The following is a 25,322-nucleotide window of genomic DNA, read 5'->3' on the forward strand; positions in this document are numbered from 1 at the left end:
AGGATTCAGGTGAAGCTCCATGCTTTTTAAGGGCTAGAGGACGAGAATACTTTCAGCCACACAAAGAGCTTCTATCAGGTGTGTACCATTAATGCATGTACCATTAAGAAAGACCACATGAAATATTTAGAATGTAAGTTGAGACATGTTGACATTATAATGTAAGTTGAGCACTTTGACATTATAATTTTCAGACAATATAAGAGTCTCCTTAGCTTCATTATGGTTCATCAACTTATTAGTTAATAAAGTCCAATAATAATTGTTCTTTCCAATCATGCATCCTACTCTCAAATACCAATAGCACATTTGTGTAGTTCCCTTCTCTCTCTCTCTCTCTCTCTATATATATATATATGTGTGTGTGTGTGTGTGTGTGTGTGTGTGTGTGTGTGTGTGTGTGTGAAATTATATCAGACCAAGGAGGGCACCTCATTAATTTAGTTATCACCATAATGATGAAGGATTTCCTCATCCAGCACACGAAGGCAATGGGCTATTACCCCAAGGTGAATGGTCAAGCTGAAGCAACCAATAAAACTCTCAAAACAATCCTACATAAGAAATTCAAGGGCAACCAAAATGGTTGGGATCAAAAGTTGCACATAGAACTTTGGGCTTACCACACTACATTCAAGGTCACCACAACACCATTCCGGTCTCCAAGTAGTGGTGCCGGAGTTCTTGGTACAAAGTTTGTGTGTAGTGGTACAACACACAAATGGCCAAGAAGAAGCCATCAAGAAGCAGCCGCATGACTTAGCCATCCATCAACTCGTGAAAATAAATTTGTGGTATGCTTCATGAGAGGTGCCCATCAAAGATGTCGACAAAAGATGAAATGAAATGAAGAATGAGGAAGGTGTTGTGTGGGTAAAGAATGCAATAAGGTCTACGCTAAGCCCTCAACCCATCATGTATATACTCTAGACTCATTTAAAAGTTTCACTGGTCTCTAAAATAGTCAATAGATATTTTAGTTTTTAGTAATAGTTTGAGTGTACTTTACAAAATTAAATCTCTCTAAATACAATTATTAAAAAAAAGTTGGTCGACAAATGTTTTAGTTATCCATCACAAATTGAAGGACCAAAAATTCAAAATTACCACCATGATTAGAAACTAAAAAGCTTGAGAATATATTTTCTATCTTTTGGCATGACAAACTTTTCCAAGAGTAATTTACATTTCAACATACAAAAAAATAATAATAACTCAAGGCAATAAATCTAGAAATTGTTAAGTTATGCATTCACTGTTCATGTCACACTTGAAAATATATTTGATTTTTTCAATCAAATATGAATAGCCAAGATACAAGGAGGCTTCCATTTATCGAGCATTGATGTTGCTTCAAGTCGCCTTTTTACTTCGTTTTCATTCAATATAAAGAATAATTCTTGTTAAAGGTGATAGCAACATATTCTCAAAATATGCTTCAAGCTACAATTATTTGTAACCTCAAGCCATTGTATTTTCATATTTTGGCATATGTATCTCTATCTGTATTGTGTCCACTACATCACAATTCATAGGAATCCATGTGCCATGATTATATTTTCAATGTCTATAAGCGTATCTCATATAACAAATTCCATGCACAACTTCATACCTTCTTATTTACTAACTGCACATCTAAAATGATCTTCCTTTTGAAAACCCTCTCTGACATCACATGTTAATGTAGAAGATTATCACGAAACTCCTCTATCCTCCATAACGACGAATGTGCTCACAAAGACTCACATGGTCTTTGTTTTGTGAAATGGACAAGTGTAATGAAGGGCATGAACCAACTCACATCCACATATTTTGCAACGAAACTAATTTCTATGGTAATTGAATATCTAACCTCATCTTCATCCTAAACGAATCCATAATGAAAGGATCGGGAAGGGACCACATTCTAGACTATCAAAGTTAGAAACAGGACTTGGAGGAAGGTTTACCTTCTTTCTCAAGTACTTGGTAGCATGTATCATAATCATAAATCTGAGAAGTTGTGAAGGAGACAAGAATCCTAGACTTTGTGAAGGAGACAAGACTCCACATTGAAAACAATACTACTCAATGTCTGACTAGAAATCTTGAAAAGTTTCTATGAGACCCTCCAAGGATTGGCTTCCAACTTTAATGGAAGAAAATGTCTCCATAGTACCCAACAAGGATCCAAAAGATGTCAATGTGCCAATCTCTCTCTCTCTCTCTCTCTCTCTCTCTCTCTCTCTCTCTCTCTCTCTCTCTCTCTCTCTCTCTCTCTCTCTCTCTCTCTCTCTCTCTCTCTCTCTCTCTCTCTCCCTCTCTCTATCTATCTATCTATCTATCTATCTATCTATATATATATATATATATACATAATTTTATTTTTTTTCTCATACACCCCTCCTACTCTCTCACTCTATCCCCCACACATGTCAGTATGACCACCTCTCTCTCTCTCTCTCTCTCTCTCTCTCTCTCTCTCTCTCTCTCTCTCTCTCTCTCTTTTTTGAGAGCCAGCTTTGCTATGTGAGGCACTTACACACCCACCAAGCATCTCATGGAGAACTCTTTCCCCCCACCTTATTTATTTGGTATGTGGACCCTCTGTCTTGACTGGAAACTTAGAGAGCAACAAGATACTAGGACTCTCTCTCTCTCTCTCTCTCTCTCTCTCTCTCTCTCTCTCACACACACACACAAATATACACGCGCGCACACACCCCTCTCAAATTTACTACAATGGACACATGATGTGCCAAAAGCAAAAACTAGATTTGGGCACGCAGCTGGATTGAGAAAGAAGATTGCATTCTAAGACCAAAGAGCATGCCCTTCCTTGCGCACATAGCAATTTGCATTCCACACATAGCACTTTGCAAAAGTCATCTTGAAATTCAATATTAAAAATGACAGTAGATGTGCTAGATAATTGGAAAGTATTTTTCACTCGACACATAGCACATAAACAACCACATATTTGTTCGGGGGGAAAGTTGGCATGCTTTCTCTCCAAAAGTGATAAGACCAAAGAACGTGCCCTTCCTTGGTTTTATAGCATGTTGCACTCAAACACAAAATAATTTGCATTCATAGTATATGCATAACACATACAAATTTGCATTTTGCACATGGCACTTTGGATATATCATATAACCACATTTGATTAGGGGAGAGTTGGCACTTGCATAGGTACATAAAATTATGTCATTTTAGACAAAATAGAAGTCAAGATGAATCAATGTACTCGGTACTGAAGGTATTCCAAAACGAGATACAGGAGAGGCTTTCCCGTTTTATTGATATACTATACACATAAAATTTTGGCGAGCAAGAAATCATGTGTAGAAAGAGAAGCACCAAACAAATTTTGAATTAAGGCTCATGATTTGCCCCGTAATGGGACCCTCTACTGAAGATTTAATTCTTGAAACCCACAATTCTTGGTTAAGAAAGGTACCCACTACATTCAATTCATCTCCTCTCACACAAGTGGCTTTCATCATGGTGGAAAAAAATCTACAATGACAATCTTTGAAGATTCAACGAGCAACTCCAAGACACGAATATGCAAGAAAAAGAAGACAAATGAAAGTCGTGTGGCTTATTGATTTAGCAACACTTACTAGCTATGTAACCAATGTAAGGTGGCGCTTGTAGCCATCACTAAGAGAACAAGGATTTGCATTCCATGCAATTCCAGTAAGACCAACCTTTCACATGCAATGACATGAACAAAAAACTAACAATAAGAATGAATTCCTTTCAGCCTTGGATGAAACTCGCAATTCGGATGAAGGAAGAACGAACTTGTATTTGCAAGACTAAAGTACATTTATGGAAAATAAAATATGGGCTGGTAAAGTCCGATACATTTAGAAACTTAAAGATGAAACAATGAGAGAGAGAGAGAGAGAGAGAGAGAGAGAGAGAGAGAGAGAGATTTTTATCAAAACGAGTACCCCACACACCCCTAATTACATTAGAACAACTGTAAAAAAGAACTCTGCATACTCTAAGTATTCAGTCCACATCATCAAATGAACTACATAACAAAGCAAAGGCATAAACCTAGTTATTATTACAACACAACTACTTGAACAACATAAAATGAAGCGTCAATGTGAGGAAATTGCTCTTAGTTTTGGGAACATGTGAGTATAAATGTTTGTTCGTATTTTGGACAAGAATTGGCAAACGATTGGGACGCCAGAGTTTGTATGTATGAAATTCTTTCCATCTTATTGTGCCTCCATGATGTCTGTTCTTGGTAAGCTCGTTTGTGGGTTCCTTGAGCAAGCAAAGCCGTCCGGTTTGTTCGTCGCACAAGCCCAAGATCAATATTCTGCAAGCCTAAGTTGGCATGCGACAAAGGGATCTCGAATGTGTTCCACTTGGTAGCTCCAATGAGCTCGCAAGCTATGGCTATAGGAGATGAATGATAAAGAGGAAGACGATTTGCAGCTGAATTAGGTGTGTTGTTATCACTACAAACAAATCATAGGTGATTTTTTCTTTTTTGGAAAGCAGACCCCATCCTAAAAGGCTAGATGTATGTATTTCCGTCCAATTGAGCAATGGCTTGATATTGTGATGGACCACAACAAGACTGTGATGGTGGAATCTGAAATCAAGTCATGCGTGATTTGAAAGTAGAATCTTGCTTACATGTGCGCTGAATCATGCGTGAGGAGCATGCTTTGACAAAATGGAAGACGCATTGTTTCTGGGGACAAGGATGGCTTCATTCACTAAGTTAAATGATCCATAGCAAAAATAGAATGTCTTCCATTGCTGCCAAAGATTTGCAAAGATCATTGCACTTAGAAGTACTCTGCCCATGTACTTGGTTAGTAGACGCACCAGCAAAATGGAACAAGTTTAATTTGCAAGGAATCCACCAATGCATCATGTGTTTTCCAATGGTTGGAGCTCTCGATCTCCCAAACTCTATTGTACTGCGCTGTTGGGAAAGCCTAACTTAGAATGATCCATTACATTAGCTCCTATTGGTCATGCATAAGCATTCTATTCACTCGATCCATTCTCCTTCGAGTGAGGACGTCTTCAATTGTAAGTTGGAAGAGGTTGGCCAATCAATCCATAGAAAGTAAACTGCTCGAGTAACTTTGCCCAGACTGAAAGTCAAAGTGTGATATGATTGATGCTCCCATCTCGTTTGTGTAACATGGAATGAAATGACCCTCTTGGAATAAAAACAAAGTGTCACAGTTCTTTTCGAACAATTTCTAAGGAGCAAAAGTGTTTCTTTAAGAATGTTTATTCATTGGAGTCTTGGGCTGTCGCAGTCCGTAACAAGCTACGTGCCTAAAATAATGAATCTAAGGCTATGGAAGACGACATAGCTAGGTAGGTGTGTATAATAAGCAAACGAAAAAAATAGCCATCAAGCTCTAAAAAGAGCAACATGTGGCTAAAGAAGAACTTGAATTTTCAATTGATGGCACTACGTTGCCTACTTAATGTAAAAGTAAAAAACAATTGTTATGATGCATAAATATACATACAATGTGAAGGAAAGCAAGCTTGATTCTCAAGATTCTAGTTCATGTCTCAAGCCATATACACGTGTTGAACCCTCACCTTGAGAACCTTTTTGTCTTCAAAAACCCGACAATGCAACCTTTCCAATGCTTTGATTGATGCTATTGTACCAAGCCAAGTGATTGTGAAAAAGTTCTATATTTCAAGTAGTTAGACAAAAATTTCACTAGGTGGTGTGGTTGAAGGAGATATTTACTATTGAATTACCAAGAATGTTTTGGAGCTGTTCTACCTTGTTTTGGATACTACCTTCACTCACCCTATTGCTCAAGTAATCGGTTGCAAAAGATATTAACATGTGTAGGAGATTCTAAATTTACTTGTTGAGACCAAATTTTTTGGGATTAACATCGTAATATAACCAAGTTTCATTGAATATTCCAAAGTTTATCTTAGAAGGGGTGATCACACATCTTGAATTACCAAGAATGTTTTGGAGCTGTTCTACGTTGTTTTGGATACTTACCTTCACTCACCCTATCACTGAAGGAATCGGTGGCAAAAGATATTAACGTGTAGGAGATTCTAAATTTATTTGTTGAGACCGAATTTTTTGGGATTAACATCGTAATATAACCAAGTTTCATTGAATATTCCAAAGTTTATCTTAGAAGGGGTGATCACACATCCAATGTTATCATTTCTCTATCTAAACCTTGTCTGGTCTGCGTGAAGTTTAAAATAATTATTGTTGGAATTAAAATATCTTGAAATGCGCTTCTGCAATAGCACATCTCTAATAGATCCCCCCTTTCATCAATAATTAACAGAGAAAAATCAAAGGATCCTAACAAGTCTAATAGTACAAGTAGCTGCTCTACTTTTTAGGCTACCCAACTTCAACAAACAAATCTTCCTTGGAAAAAGATGTGAAACTTGAATGCTCAATTTTAGAGATCATTATTCAACCATGGGATTCACTCCTAAAGGTAAGAGGCTATTTAAATTTCTAAGCACTTCAATTGGTTCTTCCTTGCCAAGGCTTTGTCAGTTAAGCAAGCATCACATATTATAGCCCAAAGGATCTATGGCCTTGTCTCCAGCAGTTCTGCTTCAATGAGTCGTCCTTCCCTTGCACAAAAGGTACAAAACCTCAATATTTACTTTTTAAGGCCATTATGACAACCACTCCTATCCAATATCTCAGCGATTTGTTGTCGACAGGCCAAAAAAGTATGGAATATGTAGCTAGAGATTACAGCATGGCTTTTTCCTCAGACAACGGCTGACATGTCCTTGTGGGTAGAGCCTATGGGGCAGCTACCATAGACTGATCACTTTTGTATTACACATTTTCATGTCTTCACTGCAGCAAAGAAAGTTAAACAGACTGTACATGTAGACTAGAAGTCTCAATTTGTCCTTTAACTTCTACAAATTTTATACACAGTAATGACTAATATACAAAATTTAATCTATTCAAACTCCAGTCCAGTGAGGTTACCTCCCTCCCAGCTCTTGGAAATGAGGTTTTTAATTTTCCTTGATTTATTGTTCAACCAGCATGATGTTTACCAGTTTTGTAATCATGTTGCATTCCTCTCCTTCACAAGGCAGCTGTTATGACATGATGGATTCCTCAGTCAAGCGACCACCAGGGTCCATACGCCAAGCCCTATCCACCAGTGGCGCCAATTCCCTGCAAAAATTAGTTCCCAGATCAGCCTTGAAGTTTTGTATAGACAAGATGATGCCCAAGAAGCTAAGGTGGAGCTAGGCACACTGATCATTTTCTGAAACAAAACAGCAGGGATCATGACTAAATACATACATACAGCAGTTGTTGTAGATAAAAAATTTGATTCAAGGAAAAGAAACTGCTCAAGACTTTTAAAAACTGCATGTGAAATTTATAATGGACATAAAAGCAGACTTTCATACTTTAGATCATGACTGACAACCACCAAGGTTATCTCTTGCTTTAGGCTGGCAAGTATCTTCACAACATCTAATCTTGCTCTCCAGTCTGCCAATAGTAATGACTATCAAACACTCAAAACCAAAAAAGAAATGGAAAGTACACCCTTGCAATAACAATCATAAAATAAAAGATTATGAGGCCAACATTGAAGTCTGCTTTTAAAAGACAAGTTACCTAACCCAGCAAGAGGCTCATCTAGTAGCAAAAGATCTGGCTTGCGCACCTGTACAATTCTGGTTAATAAAGGCACCCACTACATTCAATTCATCTCCTCTCACACAAGTGGCTTTCATCATGGTGGGAAAAATCTTACAATGACAATCTTTGAAGATTCAACGAGCAACTCCGAGACGCGAATACACAAGAAAAAGAAGACAAATGAAAGTCGTGTGGCTTACTGATTCAGCAACACTTACTAGCTGTGCAGCCAATGCAAGGCGCCGCTTGTAGCCATCACTGAGAGAACGAGGATTTGCATTCCATGCAATTCCAGTAAGACCAACCTTTCACATGCACCGACATGAACAGAAAACTAACAATAAGAATGACTTCCCAGCAGCCTTATCTTATGGTGAAGAATGCTATAATTGACTATGGTCTGAAAACACGCAACTTCCCTCTTCCATAGCAAAACAGGGCAATATAAAAGAAACAACATTGCGAATGATTTCCATGCAAACTCTCTCGTGCAGTGGCACAACTTGAAAAATATTAGTAAAGATTCTGTAGAGTCCATACTGCAGCACACACACTGACAGAATTCATTGTCAAGTTTGAAAATACACTGACAGAATTCATTGTCAAGTTTGAAAAGGCGAATACAAGGACAAACAAGAGTCCCTGTGGCAGATGCAACATATCTACTAAAATAAACATGTAGTATGAACATCAAGGTGCAGCAATCAAGACTAAGACCAGGAGTTAATTGTCACAGATATGACAAATGACAATGCTAATTTTTTCTTCAAACAGACACCCTAGCTCAAAGCCATGTTCTCACTCAGGGCAGCAGAGGAGATAAATTTCATATTTTTAGATCCATCGGTCAGGGCTTCCGGCTTTCTTTATCTCCTCGTAGCTGAGGCAATGAGTCACTTCCTCCACTTGCAAACACAGATTACTGCCATCTTCACATCAGGAATAACAAGGAATTTCTTGAGAATGAGCTTGCGGATGATAGAGCTATATTCATAGAGGCCTCTCTCAGGAATTCGTTGGATGAATAGGGTTCAATAACAACCTGTTAGCCCCCATATGCCGAGTGCAATGGGGCTTGATACCTGTAGTAATATGTGGGCACATGAAGAGTAGTAGTGGAGACTGCCACTTGGGCAGCAGACATGCTGCCACTGGGCAGCAACAGATAGTCCTTCTTGAGTTTGGTTTAGGGCAGCCAATGAGGCCACCCTGGTCAACAGATATGGCTAATAGTGAGCCCTTAGTCTGGGCTGATTATGGGCCTGAATATAGCCCAGCCAAGTGTCTATTGGGCTGGAGCAGGACAGCTCTGAATGGGCCTGGGTTGGAGCTAGCAATGGGACTTAGTAGTGTTCGGCAGAGACTGGTGAGGGCTGCAAAGGACCAGTACTGGTCGGGAGAAGTTAAGGTCTGCATCTGGTTGGCAGTACAGATGCTGGGGCAGCAGATCTGCAAGGGAGATGGGCCAATGGATGCATGCCACATCGCAGAATGGGCCAGGACCAGCAGCAGACTGCACAAAGCAGTAGGATACAGCAGGTGCATAGATAGGCAGAAGATAGGGTCTATCAGGTCGACAGAGGACCAGACCTGGTCTGCTGGCAGCAGAAATAGTCAGCTGAATTGGACTCGGGGTTGCTGATCTGGTCAGCCAAATCAGGGAGACCCAGAGCCCTATAGAACAGCCCACTGGTAGTAGTCCTATCCAAGATCTCCTTCAGGTCTAACTGGAGCTGGCCCCCATCATCTGTCAAACACTAGAGCTGAGTCCCTGCTGACCTGAGGGCTGTAGTCTGCAAAAACTACCATGTCATCCTGTCACCACTACTACAGCCAAGGGGGCTCAAGAGGAGTGAGACGAGAATTCTGCTTGTTTAATATCCATCGCATCTAAGTCAAGTCTATCTATCTGCTAACCACTGTAAGTAAGGCTTCTACTCCCTGACCCCCTCAATGGAAGCCAGATACTGCCGAAGTGCAGGTGCTCTCCCATGGAGGGTCTACCTGTGCTATAGCACGCTCTACTCAGCAACTGAAATGCCACCTATAACCTCCTCCTCCTAGTGTACAAATGCTCTCCAGGTTATAATAATAGTGAATGTAAATACATACATAACCTTGATCACCGTGATTAGGAATAGGCATTTTTTTAACACAAGGCTATCTCCAATACACAAAAGGTTGAGGGATCATCATACCGCAGACGACACCTGATGGAGACGGAGAAAAAGCTGCTGTGCTATGTAAGGATCTTGAGACCGGGTGGGCCATCCAAAGGTCAACTCCTCCAAAACTGTATCAGCTAAAAAATACCTACAAAAACAACCCCCCCCCCCCCAAAAAAAAAAAAGGCAAACCAAAGCAATATATGAATGTGACAAGAATGGTTTCTCACAAGGCATTCAAGTATCTCCCCTCAAATTTATTTGACTCTGAGTGCAAGCAGAATGTATTCAGACAGAAATCTGATAAAGAAAAAGTTGTCAGTCAACAGCATCTGGAAATCCAATCACTTGAAACTTACTGAATCACAATTAGCACAGAACAGATGTCACAATAATATTAAAAGAAGAAGACACTATATCATTAAGCATTCCTCATCTTAACATAAACTGGATCTGAGAACCCCAAAAAAAAAACTAAAAGGCTCTCCAGCCCTCCAAAAATTAAGTTACTTCATGCTACTGCCAGATTAACATGATTCACATCTTTAGAGCACCTCGGCTAATGAACTAGAGATATTTTTAAAAAATAGATCAAATCACAAAAAGGACCCTTGAGATACTTCAACTATCTTTACTCCATGTAAGCATTCCATCCAATTCAATCAATGCATCAGTGCTGGAAATGCATTCGCCTGCTGAGTCCCCCAAACTTACAGTGACCTTATCATCAAATTCGCATAGCCCATTTCATTAAGCAAAAGACCAGTTATAACAATATCATTTCAGTTTTATTGCCACTGATTGGTGTCGTTACGTAAAAGTGCAGAGCACAGAGGCATAAATGCCCAAGTTTGCCAACACATTTTTATTTCACAAAACACAATGCATGAACAAGAACTGTTGATTCAATCCTTGCATAATCTTATAGATAAGGCCAACCAGGATTCTATTCCGGCAAGAAGAAGTTTGGATGAAATCAGTCCAGCAAGAAGCAGCTAGATCGGGAGACTATTGACAAATACAAGAAAGAGGGCTTGTGTATCAGATGTGATGGCGCTCATAAATTCTTAGAATGCCCCTTACGTAAGGGAAAAGACCAGAAACCGGGACAACCTACAGAAGGTAAAAGGCCAGCAAAAGTAAAGGCTGTTTTGGAAGAGATTGAAGGTGATGAGGGACCCCAAAAACAGCTCCTGAAGGCGTGGGGTTGGGTTGGTGACAAACCTTTCCTATTTCTTTTTGATCCAGGTTCCACTGATAACATCATTTCTCCAGAGTTAGCTTCTTTCCTTGGGATTGTTCCGACTAGTACGCAAGGGAAGAGAGCTTCAGCGGCTTTCCGGGACGCCCTGATGAACGTAGTCACACCAGTGGGATGAAGTCAAACAATAATTGTTCTTTCCAATCATGCATCCTACTCTCAAATAGCAATAGCACATTTGTGTAGTTCCCTTCTCTCTCTCTCTCTCTCTCTCTCTCTCTCTCTCAATCACTTTTGATGGACAGATTATTGAATATGTCAGTGCCTCCAAGTATTTGGCGATTGACATCCCAGCGGATCACAGATGGTGGCAATGCATACACAGAAGAATGGATACTGGTTGAGGGAAACACTACCAGTTTGAGAATGACTGCAAGCACACTGACACCAGGAATTGGAAATTTCGAAATGTATTGTTTGATGCATATGTAGTGCAGACAGTGTTATATGGAGTGGAAGTATGGGGAGGCAGTATTTCAGCATCTACATGGAATGAGATTGAAAAAAATGCAGAAAGCATTTCTATGCAGGCACCTTGGTGTCAAACCCACTACCCCATACTCAGTGCTTCTATTGGAAACAGGTAGGAGGCCGATCGAATTTCATGCATTGATCAGAGTTATGCAATATTTGCTAGAGGTGCAGCAAATGCCACCAGATAGACTACCTTATAGAGCATGGACTGCCAGCACAAAGCTTCAAAAGAATCACAAAAGTAAGATCATTTGTACAGGGTGGGCAACAAACATAAGGAAAATGGTTCAGCTGATGGAAAGTAGATGCATACTTGACCATGCCGCCTGGAAAGGTCACCATGCAAGAAATTCAAATGTCCCTTCTGAGCACTTTGCAGACCCACTAGTTGACAAATGAAAAGAGGACAAAGATGGAGTATTATCAAGACAACATAAACCCTTCATGTTGGTCTACATACATGTCCATGGAGCCCTCTGCTCAGCCCTACATTAGCACACCTATTCCCCTTCTCTATTGCAGGAATATAGCCAAGTTTCGCACCAGATCTCATACGCTTGTTATAGAGAAGGGAGCTTGGATGCATCAGCCCAAACACACCAGAGTTTGTACTCTGTGCGACTTGCAGTTAGTTGAGACGGAGGCACATGTAGCTTTACAGTGCCCCTGATATGCACATATCAGGGAGGACTACCAACAGATACTGGAAGACTCCGCTCAGTTGACATCAGTTCTCTCCACTGCCTCTCCAGCAGTGTTGGAATCTTTTGTCACCCGTCTTTTTACATGTCGTCAGGAACTCATAGATTCCTGACCCCTCTTTTTCAGAAGACTTTCTTTACATTGTATTGAGATGGTCCCATGGGTCATTTTTGGCCCCTCGTGGTCACTACCACTACCTCTTCAGAGACAGCTCCGGGCTCCTTTCCAAATTCCTCGCCTACCTAAATCAAAGATGCCTCGCGGCCTTCATTCACAAGGGGGTCCGACACAGAGAGTACTTACTCAGGCGATGGGGCTTGGCCACATCATCAAACACCTCTCAGAGCAGGATCACAGAGTTCTTCCCATCAAGTGACATTGATCATCCAGTCTCTAGCCGCAGACGTGACAAAGACCCCGACCCAACGACCACAACACGACACACGAGACATCGAGGGGACATGACTCTGGGGGATCTCCCGTCATCGTTTAGACCCGAGATACGTCCCACGGGAGTCACTGTGGCTTTGGTCTTGCGTCGAGCCTCGTCCAAGAGACCGAGACGCACGGCACCCCTTGACGGGTGCCAACTTCCCATCATCGGCTATGCACCAGCCAGGGCGACATGACATACGGAGGATTCCGCTCCGCTCCAGTCCTTTTCTTTTTATTGTTACATCCAGATGTATTTAATTATGTATGATCAGACTTAGGATTCAGCACGGGTGACGATGCTCATTTCAGTAGCTTCACCCTTACTGTGATTTGTATCAGGTTTTCTTTCAGTCTCATAGACCCATCAGTCTTCCGAAGTCTTCAATAAAATTTCGCTCTTTCTTTCTCTCTCTCTCTCTCTCTCTCTCTCTCTATATATATATATATAGTAGTGAAATATTGACAAAGATCAAAGCAAGCTTGCCCAACATTGAATGGGTGAATGATGATGAGCAGGATGATGACGACTCCAGGCCAGCTTCTATTTTGCACTATAGAGGGCATGCAATCCTTACTCTGAAGTCAAGATATGCAAATCAAGCTTCTTCAACAATCTTACAAGTTGAAGGACACCAAAGTATGGATAGCAGAGGAGCTTACACAAGCTCACAACTCAAGATTAAGGCAACTGAATTAGCTTAAGTCAGGGCTGCCAAAAAGGATGGAAAATGGGCAGTTTACCGTGAAGGCGTAACATTAATCAGAGAGTTTAAATCAAAAACAAAAGACTCTTGGTCTTAAACTGATGTATGGCTGTTTACTCTTCCAGATTATCATATACCTAGATGAATCCAAGAACATTCCCAAACTCATCCTCTATAAACACAACATAGTGCAGTTTCAATCTCATGATAGTCACTCACAAGGTTGAAAACCATAAACTCCATCATGCATAGCAGGGACTAGCTACTATGACATCCCCACTTACGTCATCAGCACCCAACAGTGGGTGTAGACCATAGTATAAAAATATGCTCTCACACATACAAATCCACACACCCACACATACTTGAGCATCCATTTATACAAAGTCTTCGTACTAAGTTTCTGTCGGAACTCCGGAGGTGAAGGGCAGACTCAGCCATGATGAAGGCTAGCACTAAAGGAGAAGGCTAATCAAAAGGTAGTCCAAAATCTCTTCATTCAAGCTACAACTACTTGTGAAGTCCAAACGTTTTCATTTTAGTCTCTCCCCAACAAGCATCTAAATCTAAATCTAGCTGATAGGGCAACGCACCATTTGAGATAGAAAGAATTATCACAATACCAGTAGGCCGCAACTTGGATGAAAACTTCACAAGGTGAAATTTGCATGTCCGCTAATACGGCAGAAGCACATACCTAGATGAATCCAAGAAAATTCCCAAACTCATCCTCTAAAAACACAACATAGTGGAGTTTCAATCTCATGATAGTCACTCACAAGGTTGAAAACCATAAACTCCATCATGCATAGCAGGGACTAGCAACTATGACATCTTCCAGATTATCATGTAGGTACTCTAAATAATATGGGTTGCTTTTTGCACTCCTTGGGAGCTGCCATGTGCCCTCCCTAAAGCAGATGTACTAGAGGGTTTCTTGCTGTCCCATAGACCTTTTGGTCTCCAGTGGACGTTACTAGACTCTCTCTCTCTCTCTCTCTCTCTCTCTCTCTCTCTATATATATATATATATATATATATATATGAAATTATATCAGACCAAGGAGGGCACTTAAGTCCAAAAATCTACACAGAAAATAAAAGAGGAAACGAAAGAGAAGAAAAAAGAGGTAACAAAAACTTTTTTGAAAAACAAAAGGAAGACATACTTAGCAAGCAAAGCAACACTTATGTCGTCATCAATGCCCAAGCATAAGCAGCTATACTCGGTTTCTAAAGACGGTCGAGTGCTTACTAAAATACGTCAAATAAACAAAAGAGAGAAAACAAGCAATAAAGAAGGAAGAAGATCACTAAGGAAAAATAAACAAGCAAATCAAGAAACAAAATCTTCCAAAAAACAGGAATAAGATCTCTCTCTCTCTCTCTCTCTCTTTTAAAACATAAAAAACTAAATGGACCTTTTACACTTATGTACCGCTTCCTACAAAGATGCAAAATTACATTCCTAACTTAGAAAGCGCATGCATAGTCAATCAATTGAAACTAAAAGAAAAACGGGCTATTCAGCTCCCTGCTTTTTTGTTTCAGCTTATGTTCAATCATTCTAGACACACCTAAGGCCGATACACCATAGATAAAAGACTTCATATCTAAGATTGTGCGTACTTTTTTCATCATTTTTCTTGGATTATACCTCTTGTGAATTAGTAAGTTACTACATTGAGTGATAAAAGGCTCCTTAGTTGTACAAAGGCGGGAAAATCTATGGAATTGGGAAGAAATGACTCCATATTTTGCCAAATCAGAAATGTTTGAGTCAATGCGAGGCATTTTTATAATGTGTAAACCGCTATATTCAGGTTGTTCATGTTTATCGTATATATCAACCTCGAATCCTACGGTAGATTGAGAAGGTCTAAGCTCTAAGAAAAACAAAAGAATCCCCTCTTGAAATAATTGATACTGCCATCAATGCAAGGTCTGCTTCCCTGCATGGGCACCTGTATCTCAGCCCCCTCTGAGGTCCAAACTGCTATACTCCTCCCAGATCGATGAATCTATGTGCTCCAGATTCAATGGGCATCCAATTGCTCACAAGCCCTCACTGATCCTCTAAGGACACTGCAGCAATAGTGATCTTTCTTTCTGCTCAGCTGACAAAGCTTTAGAATGACTGTCATGGGTACGATCTACAATCTCTCCTCCTGGTCGAGCACCATCGAGACCACGTCCTCCCAAGTCAACGTATTCATCCTTCCCCTGGTTACCAAGGACAAATAGGATGCAGCGTACTGAGAAGATAGTTGGGATAGCAATGTTATGGCCATGTCCTCAGAAGATATGTCCCCTGAGAAGATAGTTGGGATAGTTGCATCCTCGAAAGATGTCCGTTGAAGTTCATGAAACTTGTTGATGTGCTCATGCATTGATGAAGACTTCTTGGGATCCAACAATCTCGTCTGGACTTCCAAAGCGACCCTCTTCATGGGAGAGGTTCGATTGTACAAGGACACCAAATGCTCCCCTATACTTTTGGCCGCCGTCATATGCTTCACATGATTAATCACCTAAGGTGTACAGTTTAAAATATGAACGACCTTACCCTCGCATTGTCACAACTCCATTGCTGAGACAAGGTCTCAGCCTCATGCTGCTGCCGCAGGATCCCTAGGTTGGATGCAAGGGGATCAAGCATGTCAACTCCCACCAAGATGAAATCTACCAAATCATACGACTGTAGCACGAACTCCATCATGACCTGCCAAACACCATAGTTGAGGCCATCCAATTGACGGTCGATCAAGAAGGTGGGAAAAACCGGAATTTTTGCCTTGCTCTTCGCCATCTCAGCCAGAGTAGACATGTCGAAGTGAGAAGAGAGTCAAGCTGGAAGAGAGAATGGATGGGAAAGAAGGTAGAGAAGGGGATGGATGGAAAAGGGAGAAGAGAGGGGTGAAGAAGATTATGAAGAGGCTTGGGGCCTAAGTACCTTCACATGCCAAATCAGGGGCCAGCGCTCAAACTCCTCTCTGCACCTAGCTGGGGCCCATATGAGTCCCTTGCCAGTCTCTGCCAAACACTAAGAAGGCTCCGCATCAATGGAGATCCTCTCCCAGTGAGAGGGGCCTCCGAAAAGAGCCACCGATGTGACTGTTGCCACTGACCTCCTGTGCGTGGGAAATTCTTGAGAAGCCCCCTCTGTAGTAGGAGCTTCCAGGGCTCTGTACCTAGGGTAAGTCCGCGAACCAGTAGCTTGCTCAAAAGGGCTCTGCTGCTCTGCATCTTCAAATCAATGAAGCCCAAGCCACCTCAAGTCTGTCGGATGATGACAATTTGCCAAGCAACCCTGGCCCTGGTGTTCCTTGTCCCATCCGAACCAGCCCACAAGAATTTGCACACCACGTGCCTGAGTTGTCCCATGCAGCCCCTATGAAAGCACCAGCAGTAAGTGATGTACCAAGCCGTGGCTAAGCGAACTTGGTTGGCTACGAGAGACCTCCTTGCTAGAGAGAGTTTAGCCAAGCTCCAATATAAAAGCTTTCGCCCAAGCACACTCTAGAACCGGGGCGATGTGCTGCTCTGCTATAATGTCAATCCCCACCTAACACCCCAAATATCTCGCTGTCCGCCCTTGTGGGATCCACTGAAAACCAAAGGCGGCACCCCAATCTCAAACCTTTTGGACCTCCTCCATCCCTGTGAAGAAACCGATCAATTTGGTCAAGTTGATCCAAGCCCCAGAGGCCATGGCCAAGCTCCTGTGACTGACTTGAGGCTCGATGCTGACCACTCCACATACAGTGCCGTGCCATCTGCAAACTCCAAGAGCTCCTACTCCTACCAGATCGGAAGTCTCATCCATGTCAATCCTGCGACCTCGGAAAATAGGAAATAGCCAAGCAGCTCGCCTACAAAGAGCAAAAGGAAGGGAACCAAGGGGCTGCCCTATTGTACCAACCGGGAGAGAGAGAAGGCCTCGCCAGTGTGGCCACTGATGAGCATTTGGCTAGAGCTCGCTGCATATAGGGCTGAAATCCCCCAAATCTACCGGTCTGAGAAATCCAAACGGCGCATAGTGCCCTCTAGAAAGGACCACTCCACCCTATCATAAGCCTTTCGAAGTCCAAGAGAAGGAAGAAAGGGGTTGTGACTCCTCCTTGGCCCAGTCTATAGCCTCCCAGAAGGTGAAAATGTTCTCCAGGATGCTGCATTCCTGAACAAGGCATGCATGTGTATCGTGAATGAGATGGGGACGTACCACAAGCTCAAGACCTTGGCTAGGATCTTGTATGCGGTATCCAGAAGAGTGATCGGCCTCCACTAGCCGATATCGGACATGTCCCCCCCCTTCGGGATCAAGCAAATCCAGCCCCGTCTTGGAGACTAAGGGAGTGAGCCGGAGTCAAAGATCTCTTGACGAACCTGCCTCAACACAATGACGATAAACTCCCAAAAACTCCGAAAGAAGGCTAGAGTTAGACCATCCTCCCAAGGGCCTTCTAGGGAGGGAGGGCCTTGAGGGCCTCCCATAGCTCCTCATCCGTGAACGGTATCTCTAGCTGTCTAATCACTATCAACAGGACCACCGAAGGGACCTGGTACCAAACTACCTCCCTGCTTAAGAGGACAAAGGAGTCTCCACCTCTGACTGGAAAAGCTGTCGGTAAAAATTCGTAGTCATCTCAAGGATCTCCTAGAGGTCCGATCACATCCAACCATGCTCATCCCGCAATCTCTAGAGCTTGGTCCCTATTAATCGGGGTCCCACGGTCTGAAAGAACTGCCTGGTCGTCATGTCCCCTACTGCACCAATTGGCACAAGAGGAATGGTACGAGAACTCTACTCACCGCACCTCTGCAGCCTATAGCTCTAGCCTCGCACTCTCATAGTGATTGTTGAGCCACCGTGAACCTGGATCTTGCTCTCTGAGTCTCTCAATGGAAGCTAAGTCCCGTCTCATAAGGCTCTCTCCCGCTCATGGAGAGCGTGTCTCCACCTAAGGGCCTGTGACTATAGCTCTGTGCTGCTCCTCTGCATGGCATCGGGCAGCTCAACCCTCGCTAAGCCCTCCTTATGGCTGCAGCCAAATCTCTGAAATTGCCTGCTGCACCTCTTCATCCTATAGAAGCTCATCCAAGATGCGAGCCCCCTTTTGGGGAAGACCTCTACGGACTGATCTAAGTGTAGTCCATGTCCTTCATCGTAAAACCATGGTACCAAGGAAAAAGATATACCAAGTGTGGGCCGAGGAAGATTAGGCTTTGCTCCACAAGAGACAAGGTGGACTCCGTAGTGCGCAGCTGAAGGAGGACTCCCCTACCATTGATGGTGATGCTCTGGATATGGTCACCTTCCAATGCTAAGCTCGCAAGGATCCACTCACGAACCTGTCGCCTTGCAGGAGTAAGGCCTACGATCCTGCCTACCACTGCTTTATCCTACAATGACTGAACCGCTTTGATCACCTGTTGCTTATCTTCCTGAGAGAGAAGCACCTTGACGGTAGTGTGATTCGAGACTGTTGCCATGAGAGTCCCTCAGGCCAGACCGAGGTCACCACCAAGAAACTTCTGCTCCAAGATAATGCAAAAAACCACCTGCTACAAAGAGGAAGAGGAGGGAAAAAAAGAAAATACCTTCACCGCTCCACAAAGGAAGGAACAAACACCTTCTTAGGCTTCTTCAAACACCGAGAAGCCCTGTGATGAACGGGAAACCCCTTGGGAGAAGTGAACAGCTCAAGGTTAGGGTCACAATCCCTTTGCAAGGGGAAGGCATCCTGGAAGAGGCCGCCACCTGTCTGAGAGGCCTCCCACCAGCTCGGGCTGGTGAAGGCAAGCTCAAGCCCAAGAGCCCGGGTGCCCTTGGCATCCAGCTAGCCACAGCGACTGCGCGGGCGGCCACACTGTTGGACTGCCAAGCCGTTGCCTAGGCCCAGCCACGACCTGCGCACGTAGCCCCCTAGGGACACACAGCTGTAAGCTGCATAAGCAACCCCAGAGGGCGCACGAATAGCCACAAGGGGGCGCCCCACAAGCCACGTGAACAGCCAAGGGGTGAGCGAGAAGGGAATGCAGACGTAGAGGTGGGAGAGAGGAGATGGAAGGGGTGCAGGGGGGAGAGGCAGAGGGCGAGAGGGGAGGCGAAGGAGGAGACATAGGGGGAAGAGTGAAGGGGGAGGCAATGGAGGGGCAGCAGGAGGAGGACAGAGCTAGCACCTCATCGGCCATCTCGGCACTTGCCCTTGATCGGGGCTTCCTTCTACCAATAAAGGATGGGACAGCATCTATGTGTGGTGGACAGGCTGAAAAAACAAGCCTTTCATACATACCAAGACCCAATATTCAGCATCACAGGTTGCTTGGCAGTTCCGTGCAGATATTTAAGCATCATACATTTCTTCAAGAGATTGTCATTGATAAAGATGTTAAATTTATGGGTCACTTTTTGAAGGAAATTTTCACAATAATGGGTACTTTACTCACCCCTAACACTGCATACCATCTTGAGATTGATGGTCAGTCTGAAAGAGTGAACAAATCGGTAGAGGAATGCGTAAGGCATTTTCACCATGAATCCAAAGGTCATGAGATAAATGGCTTGCACTTGCTGACAACAGCACTAAGCATCTCTGTATTGAATGAGCCCTTTAATGTATGGGTGCAAAGTGGGAATGCCTTCCTCAATTGCACACATGGTTGTGAAAAATCAGCAAGAACGGGAGTTGGAATTGGCTAAAAAAAATATGCAAGATTCCGAAGCAAAGCAGAAGAATTAAACAGACGAGCGTAGGAGACACTTCGTTTTCAAGGAAGAGAATTATGTGCATTTGCGTCCCACAAAGATCGTTATGCTTCACTAAAGGGTAATACCAACACAAAGCTTGCTCATCGATATTATGGCCCTTACATGATTCCAAAAAAAAATGTACTTAAAAGGAATGACAAGCAATATGTAACTCTTAAGCCTTCGATCTATAGCAATTGAGAGCTGAAAAAAAAAACAAGTTGTCAATAGGCCTTGTGAATGGAAGAGCGGGAGAATGCAATCACAATTTCAAGATGCATAAAGTTAGTTGATGTGATCCTTGATCAGACGTAGAGGTAGCCTCACTTTTAATGTATGCCACACACAACGTCCGAATTGGAATCTGTTTAAAACGGCTACTTTCGATCAAATTATCTACCTTTCAGGAAATTGAAACACAATGCCCGTCTTTGCACGGGATAATCCTTGCTCAGCTCCAAGGCCCGCTTGCTTTTTTGTTGTTATCGAACCTTCGGTTGGATTTGCTAAGCCCGCGAGAACCTGTCAGTGCAATAAGCATGATCAAGGAGAAGCCTATGTCCTCCAGCACAATGCGACATGTTAACTGCAAAGAAGTTTGCCTGCAGAAGGGTCGTCTTCCCGCTTCCACTGCGTCCAAAAATCAGGCCCAAACTGTCCGAAAAGTTTGAGCAGACTCAAAATCAAATCGCATTGTAGGTTCAAGTTGTTAAGCATCGGTCTAATAAACTCAAATCACGTTGAACATTCTGCCCTCTTCTCAGGTAGAGACAATAAAAAATCAGGCTAAGACTGCCGGAATACGTCGGGACGATTGAAAATCAAATGGTCTTGTAGGTTCAAGTTGTGGAACATGGGTCTAAAAAACGTGAATCACATTAAATATTCTGACCTCTTCTCAGGTAAAGACAAAGTCACTCGATCGAGCAGATTCACGTCTGTACCGGGGGGACGGTAAGTTACTCCTCGAACCTTCAAAAAAGAAGGCCCAATTCAAGCTGGAGAAAGCTAGCCAAAATTTCGAGGAGCCCAAGAAAAATCAAAGAGGTACGTGGAGGGGAGGGCATGATTGGGTCAAACCTGCAAAAATTCTGGAGAAAGGTCGGATGCTGGGGGGGAGGTGCTGCAGCAAATGAGACGAGGGAGCCTTCTGGGGATGACGAGCCGGGTGGGAAGAGGACTCGGAACAGAGAAGGGAAGATGATGGCAAGGTGGTGAGCAAGGGGAGGTCGACAAGGCACCATCCATCTCAAGACTCTACAGATGTTTAGCTTCTACTTTGTATCCGAGACCGTGGGTATTAGTCTTTCCTCATGATACATTGATAAAGAGACGAGCCTTCCTTTTTCTCCTTACATGCCACCACGAAGGTTGGAGACCTTCTAGGGCCCCTCATTGGGAGAGTTATCAGGTTTTGCTCTTTTGCAAAGGATCTTCTCGCGGAGGCTTTGAAGATCCCGAGTAAATAGAAAGTTCACTCTATTTTTCTGGCTTTCTATTCATGCAGGGATTGCAGTGAACAGGTGGAGGTCTAAGACCCCACTTGTCCTAGGTGCTCGTCTGCTGCTCATGAGTCGATTCATCATTGCCTTTGGGATTGTAGGCATGCGAGAGCCATTTGGATGGGAATTGCCAGGGTCCTCAGTACTTTTGCTCCTTCTCATTTCTTCGTGGCGTGGGGATCAGTGGCTTGGCTCTCTCTATCAAGGCCTCAGATCTTCTATGAGTGGCAAGATGCTTCTTGGGCCATATCGATTCAACGTCACCTAGTTGAGGCTTGCTCTCTTGAGGATGTGCATATCTCCCACTATAGACCAATACATGCTAATGGGGATACAACTTGGGAGATACTGGCTAGCATCATTGCTTGGCATATTTGGAGGGCTAGATGCACAGAGGCCTTAGACGGATCTTAAGTCCATCCCTCGCACACCTTGGCCAGTATTTGGGCTGACACCGTTCACACACTGATGGCCAATTGGGCGAGCATGCAGGGTTCTTCCCGAGCAACCTTAGCCAGGAGGGTTATATTCCTTAGGGAATGGAAGGGTTCCCCCTTTTTCTTAGAGACTACAGTAGGGTTGAGGTGGCACTTTCAACCTCAACCTTGGTTTCTTTCCACCTCATTCTGAGTTTTCTGTTCCCTATTTCAGGGGGGTTTCCTCATGCATAGCATGATGTACTTCTATTTTGAGCTTGCTCACGCGGGTTTTTTCAAACTTAATAGAAGTCTTTTTCATGGAAAAAAATAAATGTATATGCATATATACATTTATCAATGCATGGGGGGACATACTCGATAAATGTTTAACTTCACCTTGTATCCGAGACCGTGGGCATTAGTCTTTCCACTTGAATAGTGCCAACAATAGGTAGTTGCTAGGGGGAGAGCCTACTCCAATTCAATTTCATTTCTTCTATGAGTCAATTGCACACCTTGTCTCACTAAAACGCCCTTCGTTCCACTGTCGCGCCCCGGATGTATTATTTCGCATGAACCAAATCAGCCTGTCATTCATGGATCTGACGGAGCCCTGTGTGAGCTTTCAAGAAGCTTTGTGTGTGCGCTGCAGAGTGTAGGTGGCCATTTTTTCATTGGTTAGACAGAGCAGGTTGTTAGCTCTCGATTTCTAGAGGAATATTGACGGCAATGCTCACAACCAGATGGCAAGTTCAGATTGGAATGGCGCACAGATGCTCAAATTTGCACCCTCAAGAATGGAGGTGCCAATTTGAGCATCAATGGTGCTCCAAGTCTACTTCAAAGTTTGAGCCAGCCACCAACGGTGCATTTCTTGTCTCGTGTGCACTCCACCTAAGAGGACACTCGTGCCAACCCCGTGCTTCTCCAAATCACTTCTGCATGACATATGAATTCTCTGATGCAAACACAGCCAAACCAAAATTGAGATGAAGGTGATGTGGTAGAAATCCAGCCAATGGCTCTTCACACTTAGAATCACATGGGCGACTGCCAATTTAAACCACATATTCTTGCAAAAGTGTCGGTGATACAGGATGGACCCCACAACGAATTCCCAGTTCTTAATGGAGCCATTTGGAGGAGGAAGGTGCAGGCAAAGTAGTTCTCAAGCTGGTACATTCCATGTCATGTCAAAAGCTCCACAACGTCACCCCACAGTGAATTCCCAGTTCTTGGTGGCGCCATTCGGAGGAGGGGAAAGTGCAGGCGAAGTAGTTCTCAAGCTGGTACATTCCATGTCATGTCAAGAGCTCCACAACGTCACAAATTCACCAAGCAAGAGCCTTTGCATAACTGGCCTCTAACCTCAATCCCTCGTATCGGGTTCACATCTATGAACTCCTAGTGCAAGTCGTGGGTGACATCGCCATTTCTGGTGATCAATGGCTCACTCTCATCACCTAATGTCATTGATTAGGCCGCAAACAAACTAACCACCCAAGCGTGGGCAAAAGGGATGTGCCTAATGTGGCCACCAAGTGTGTGATTTTGACTTGATCCGCAAAAAATGCAGATGCCCATGAGCATGAGCTGCCTCAACCTCCCGCCCATCCATAAAATGCATTGACAAGGGGTTTTGAACCGTACCCCATCTAGATAACATGTCCACGTAGTGAGTTGAACACACTGCCCACCCCTTCTCTCCCATGGGCAAGTACCAAGTGTTGTGTACCCACCCTTAGAGACCCCGTTTTAAAAACCATGACCAGCAAAAAGGGGGGAGGGTGGTAGGAGCGCCCGAATGGAGGTGAGGCGAGGGGGTTGGCCTTCCTAAGCTATGAACTTATCAAGTATACAAGTTTTGGCCAACATTTTCTTATTCAAGATCTCTAGCCAAAATCATATGCTATCCAATCAAGCAGTGTCCTTCTTCCACCATCTATTATGATAGTTGGCTATGTCATCGCTTGGTTCAAAGGCTAGTTGCCTCATGAAGGCTTTAGTGCAAGTGACCATGGAAGTAACTTGCTCGAAATCCAATAAGAAGGGGAATTCACCTCCACGTGACCTGTATTTTCTTTCATCTCACGTTTACAATCTCCTCATCAATAGTTGACCTCCACATGTCTGACACAATTTACTAATGGAATGGCAATGTTTAAGGAGTTTGACAAGTCAAGTATGCTACTAAATTTTCTAACTACACGTTTATTTTATTTTGTATTTTTGTGTTTTCTTAGCATGTGATATTATTTGCGAATATATTTACAGTACTTTATTTGGAAGTTTGGAAAAAAAAAACTTCAAGGAAATTTATGGAAATTGGTATAAGTATAAAAGCATAGTCATTTGGAACTTTTATAAAGCAATGAGATAGTTTCAAACATTTGCACTCTTGCTATCTTTAGTTTTCTACAAAAGATCACTTGATAAATATTTTGAGATGCTTGGAAGCATGGGTTTATCTTGGAATACAAGGAGGACAAGTTATTGGATCGCATTTCCCTTCAAAGGTCCCTATTCCAAGAATTTGGTATGGTTTATTCACAAATTTTGATTTGTTTGGATTCAATAGTTTAAAATGTTTGTGGTTTTCAGCTATAATTTGTGTTATTTTATTGTAGTTACTATGTCACAAGTGTACTACTAAATTTTCCAAATGCAAGCTCATTTTACTTGTTATTTATGTGTTGTCCTTGTATGCCATATTAGTTTTGTTGTTTTAGATTCAATAATAAATGTAATATGTGGTGTTTCTTTGTAATTTACTAATTCAACTGTGCTACTACATTTCCTATATGCAATTTTATTTTGTTTGTTATTTGTTTCCTTTGTATGTGATATTAGTTTTGTTTGTTGCCTTTTACCATGTTATATGTGTTGATGTTTTTTATATTTAAATTTTATTTTAGCATGTTTGATTTGGTTAACCATCATTGGACAATCAAGAGCTTTTAATATTATTTATATTGGCACTTTCAATTATTTGCTGCCAAGTATATGTGTTTTTGAATGTTTAAATTTCAATCAATAGATTTTTGTATGTAATTGGGCTTTAATTTTTGCTTAATTAGATACTATTGTGAAACATGTCATGTTTGTTTATAGTTTGTTGATGTTGAATGTTATATTATATAAGGTGGAAAGTGTATGAAACCATGGAGGTCCCTTGGAATAAGAAAAAGGTGGACACCCATTTTCAAATTGATGTAGAGAATGCACGGTTTCTAAAGAAGAATGACT

The 25,322-nt window shown here is 42.6% G+C and overlaps 1 protein-coding gene across 1 annotated transcript; it reads right to left on the bottom strand.

Annotated features, from left to right (window-relative positions):
• Positions 1 to 6,414: 6,414 nt before the first annotated feature.
• ABCI11 (non-intrinsic ABC protein 14) lies at positions 6,415 to 21,531 on the bottom strand. The gene is made up of 9 exons (XM_087373283.1): positions 21,236 to 21,531; positions 21,048 to 21,127; positions 20,758 to 20,809; positions 20,556 to 20,677; positions 9,862 to 9,976; positions 7,882 to 7,968; positions 7,640 to 7,688; positions 7,426 to 7,510; positions 6,415 to 7,183 (listed from the first exon to the last, which is right to left on the bottom strand). The coding sequence occupies exons 1-9, from the start codon at positions 21,401 to 21,403 to the stop codon at positions 7,105 to 7,107; spliced, it is 837 nt and encodes a 278-aa protein (XP_087229409.1). The 5' UTR covers positions 21,404 to 21,531; the 3' UTR covers positions 6,415 to 7,104.
• Between the last annotated feature and the right edge of the window lie 3,791 nt (positions 21,532 to 25,322).

The sequence above is a fragment of the Dipteris shenzhenensis genome, chromosome 4 (genome assembly GCF_047967505.1).
Source record: "Dipteris shenzhenensis isolate YYH24624 ecotype China chromosome 4, Dip_SZ_1.0, whole genome shotgun sequence".
NCBI classification, from domain to species: Eukaryota; Viridiplantae; Streptophyta; class Polypodiopsida; order Gleicheniales; family Dipteridaceae; genus Dipteris; species Dipteris shenzhenensis.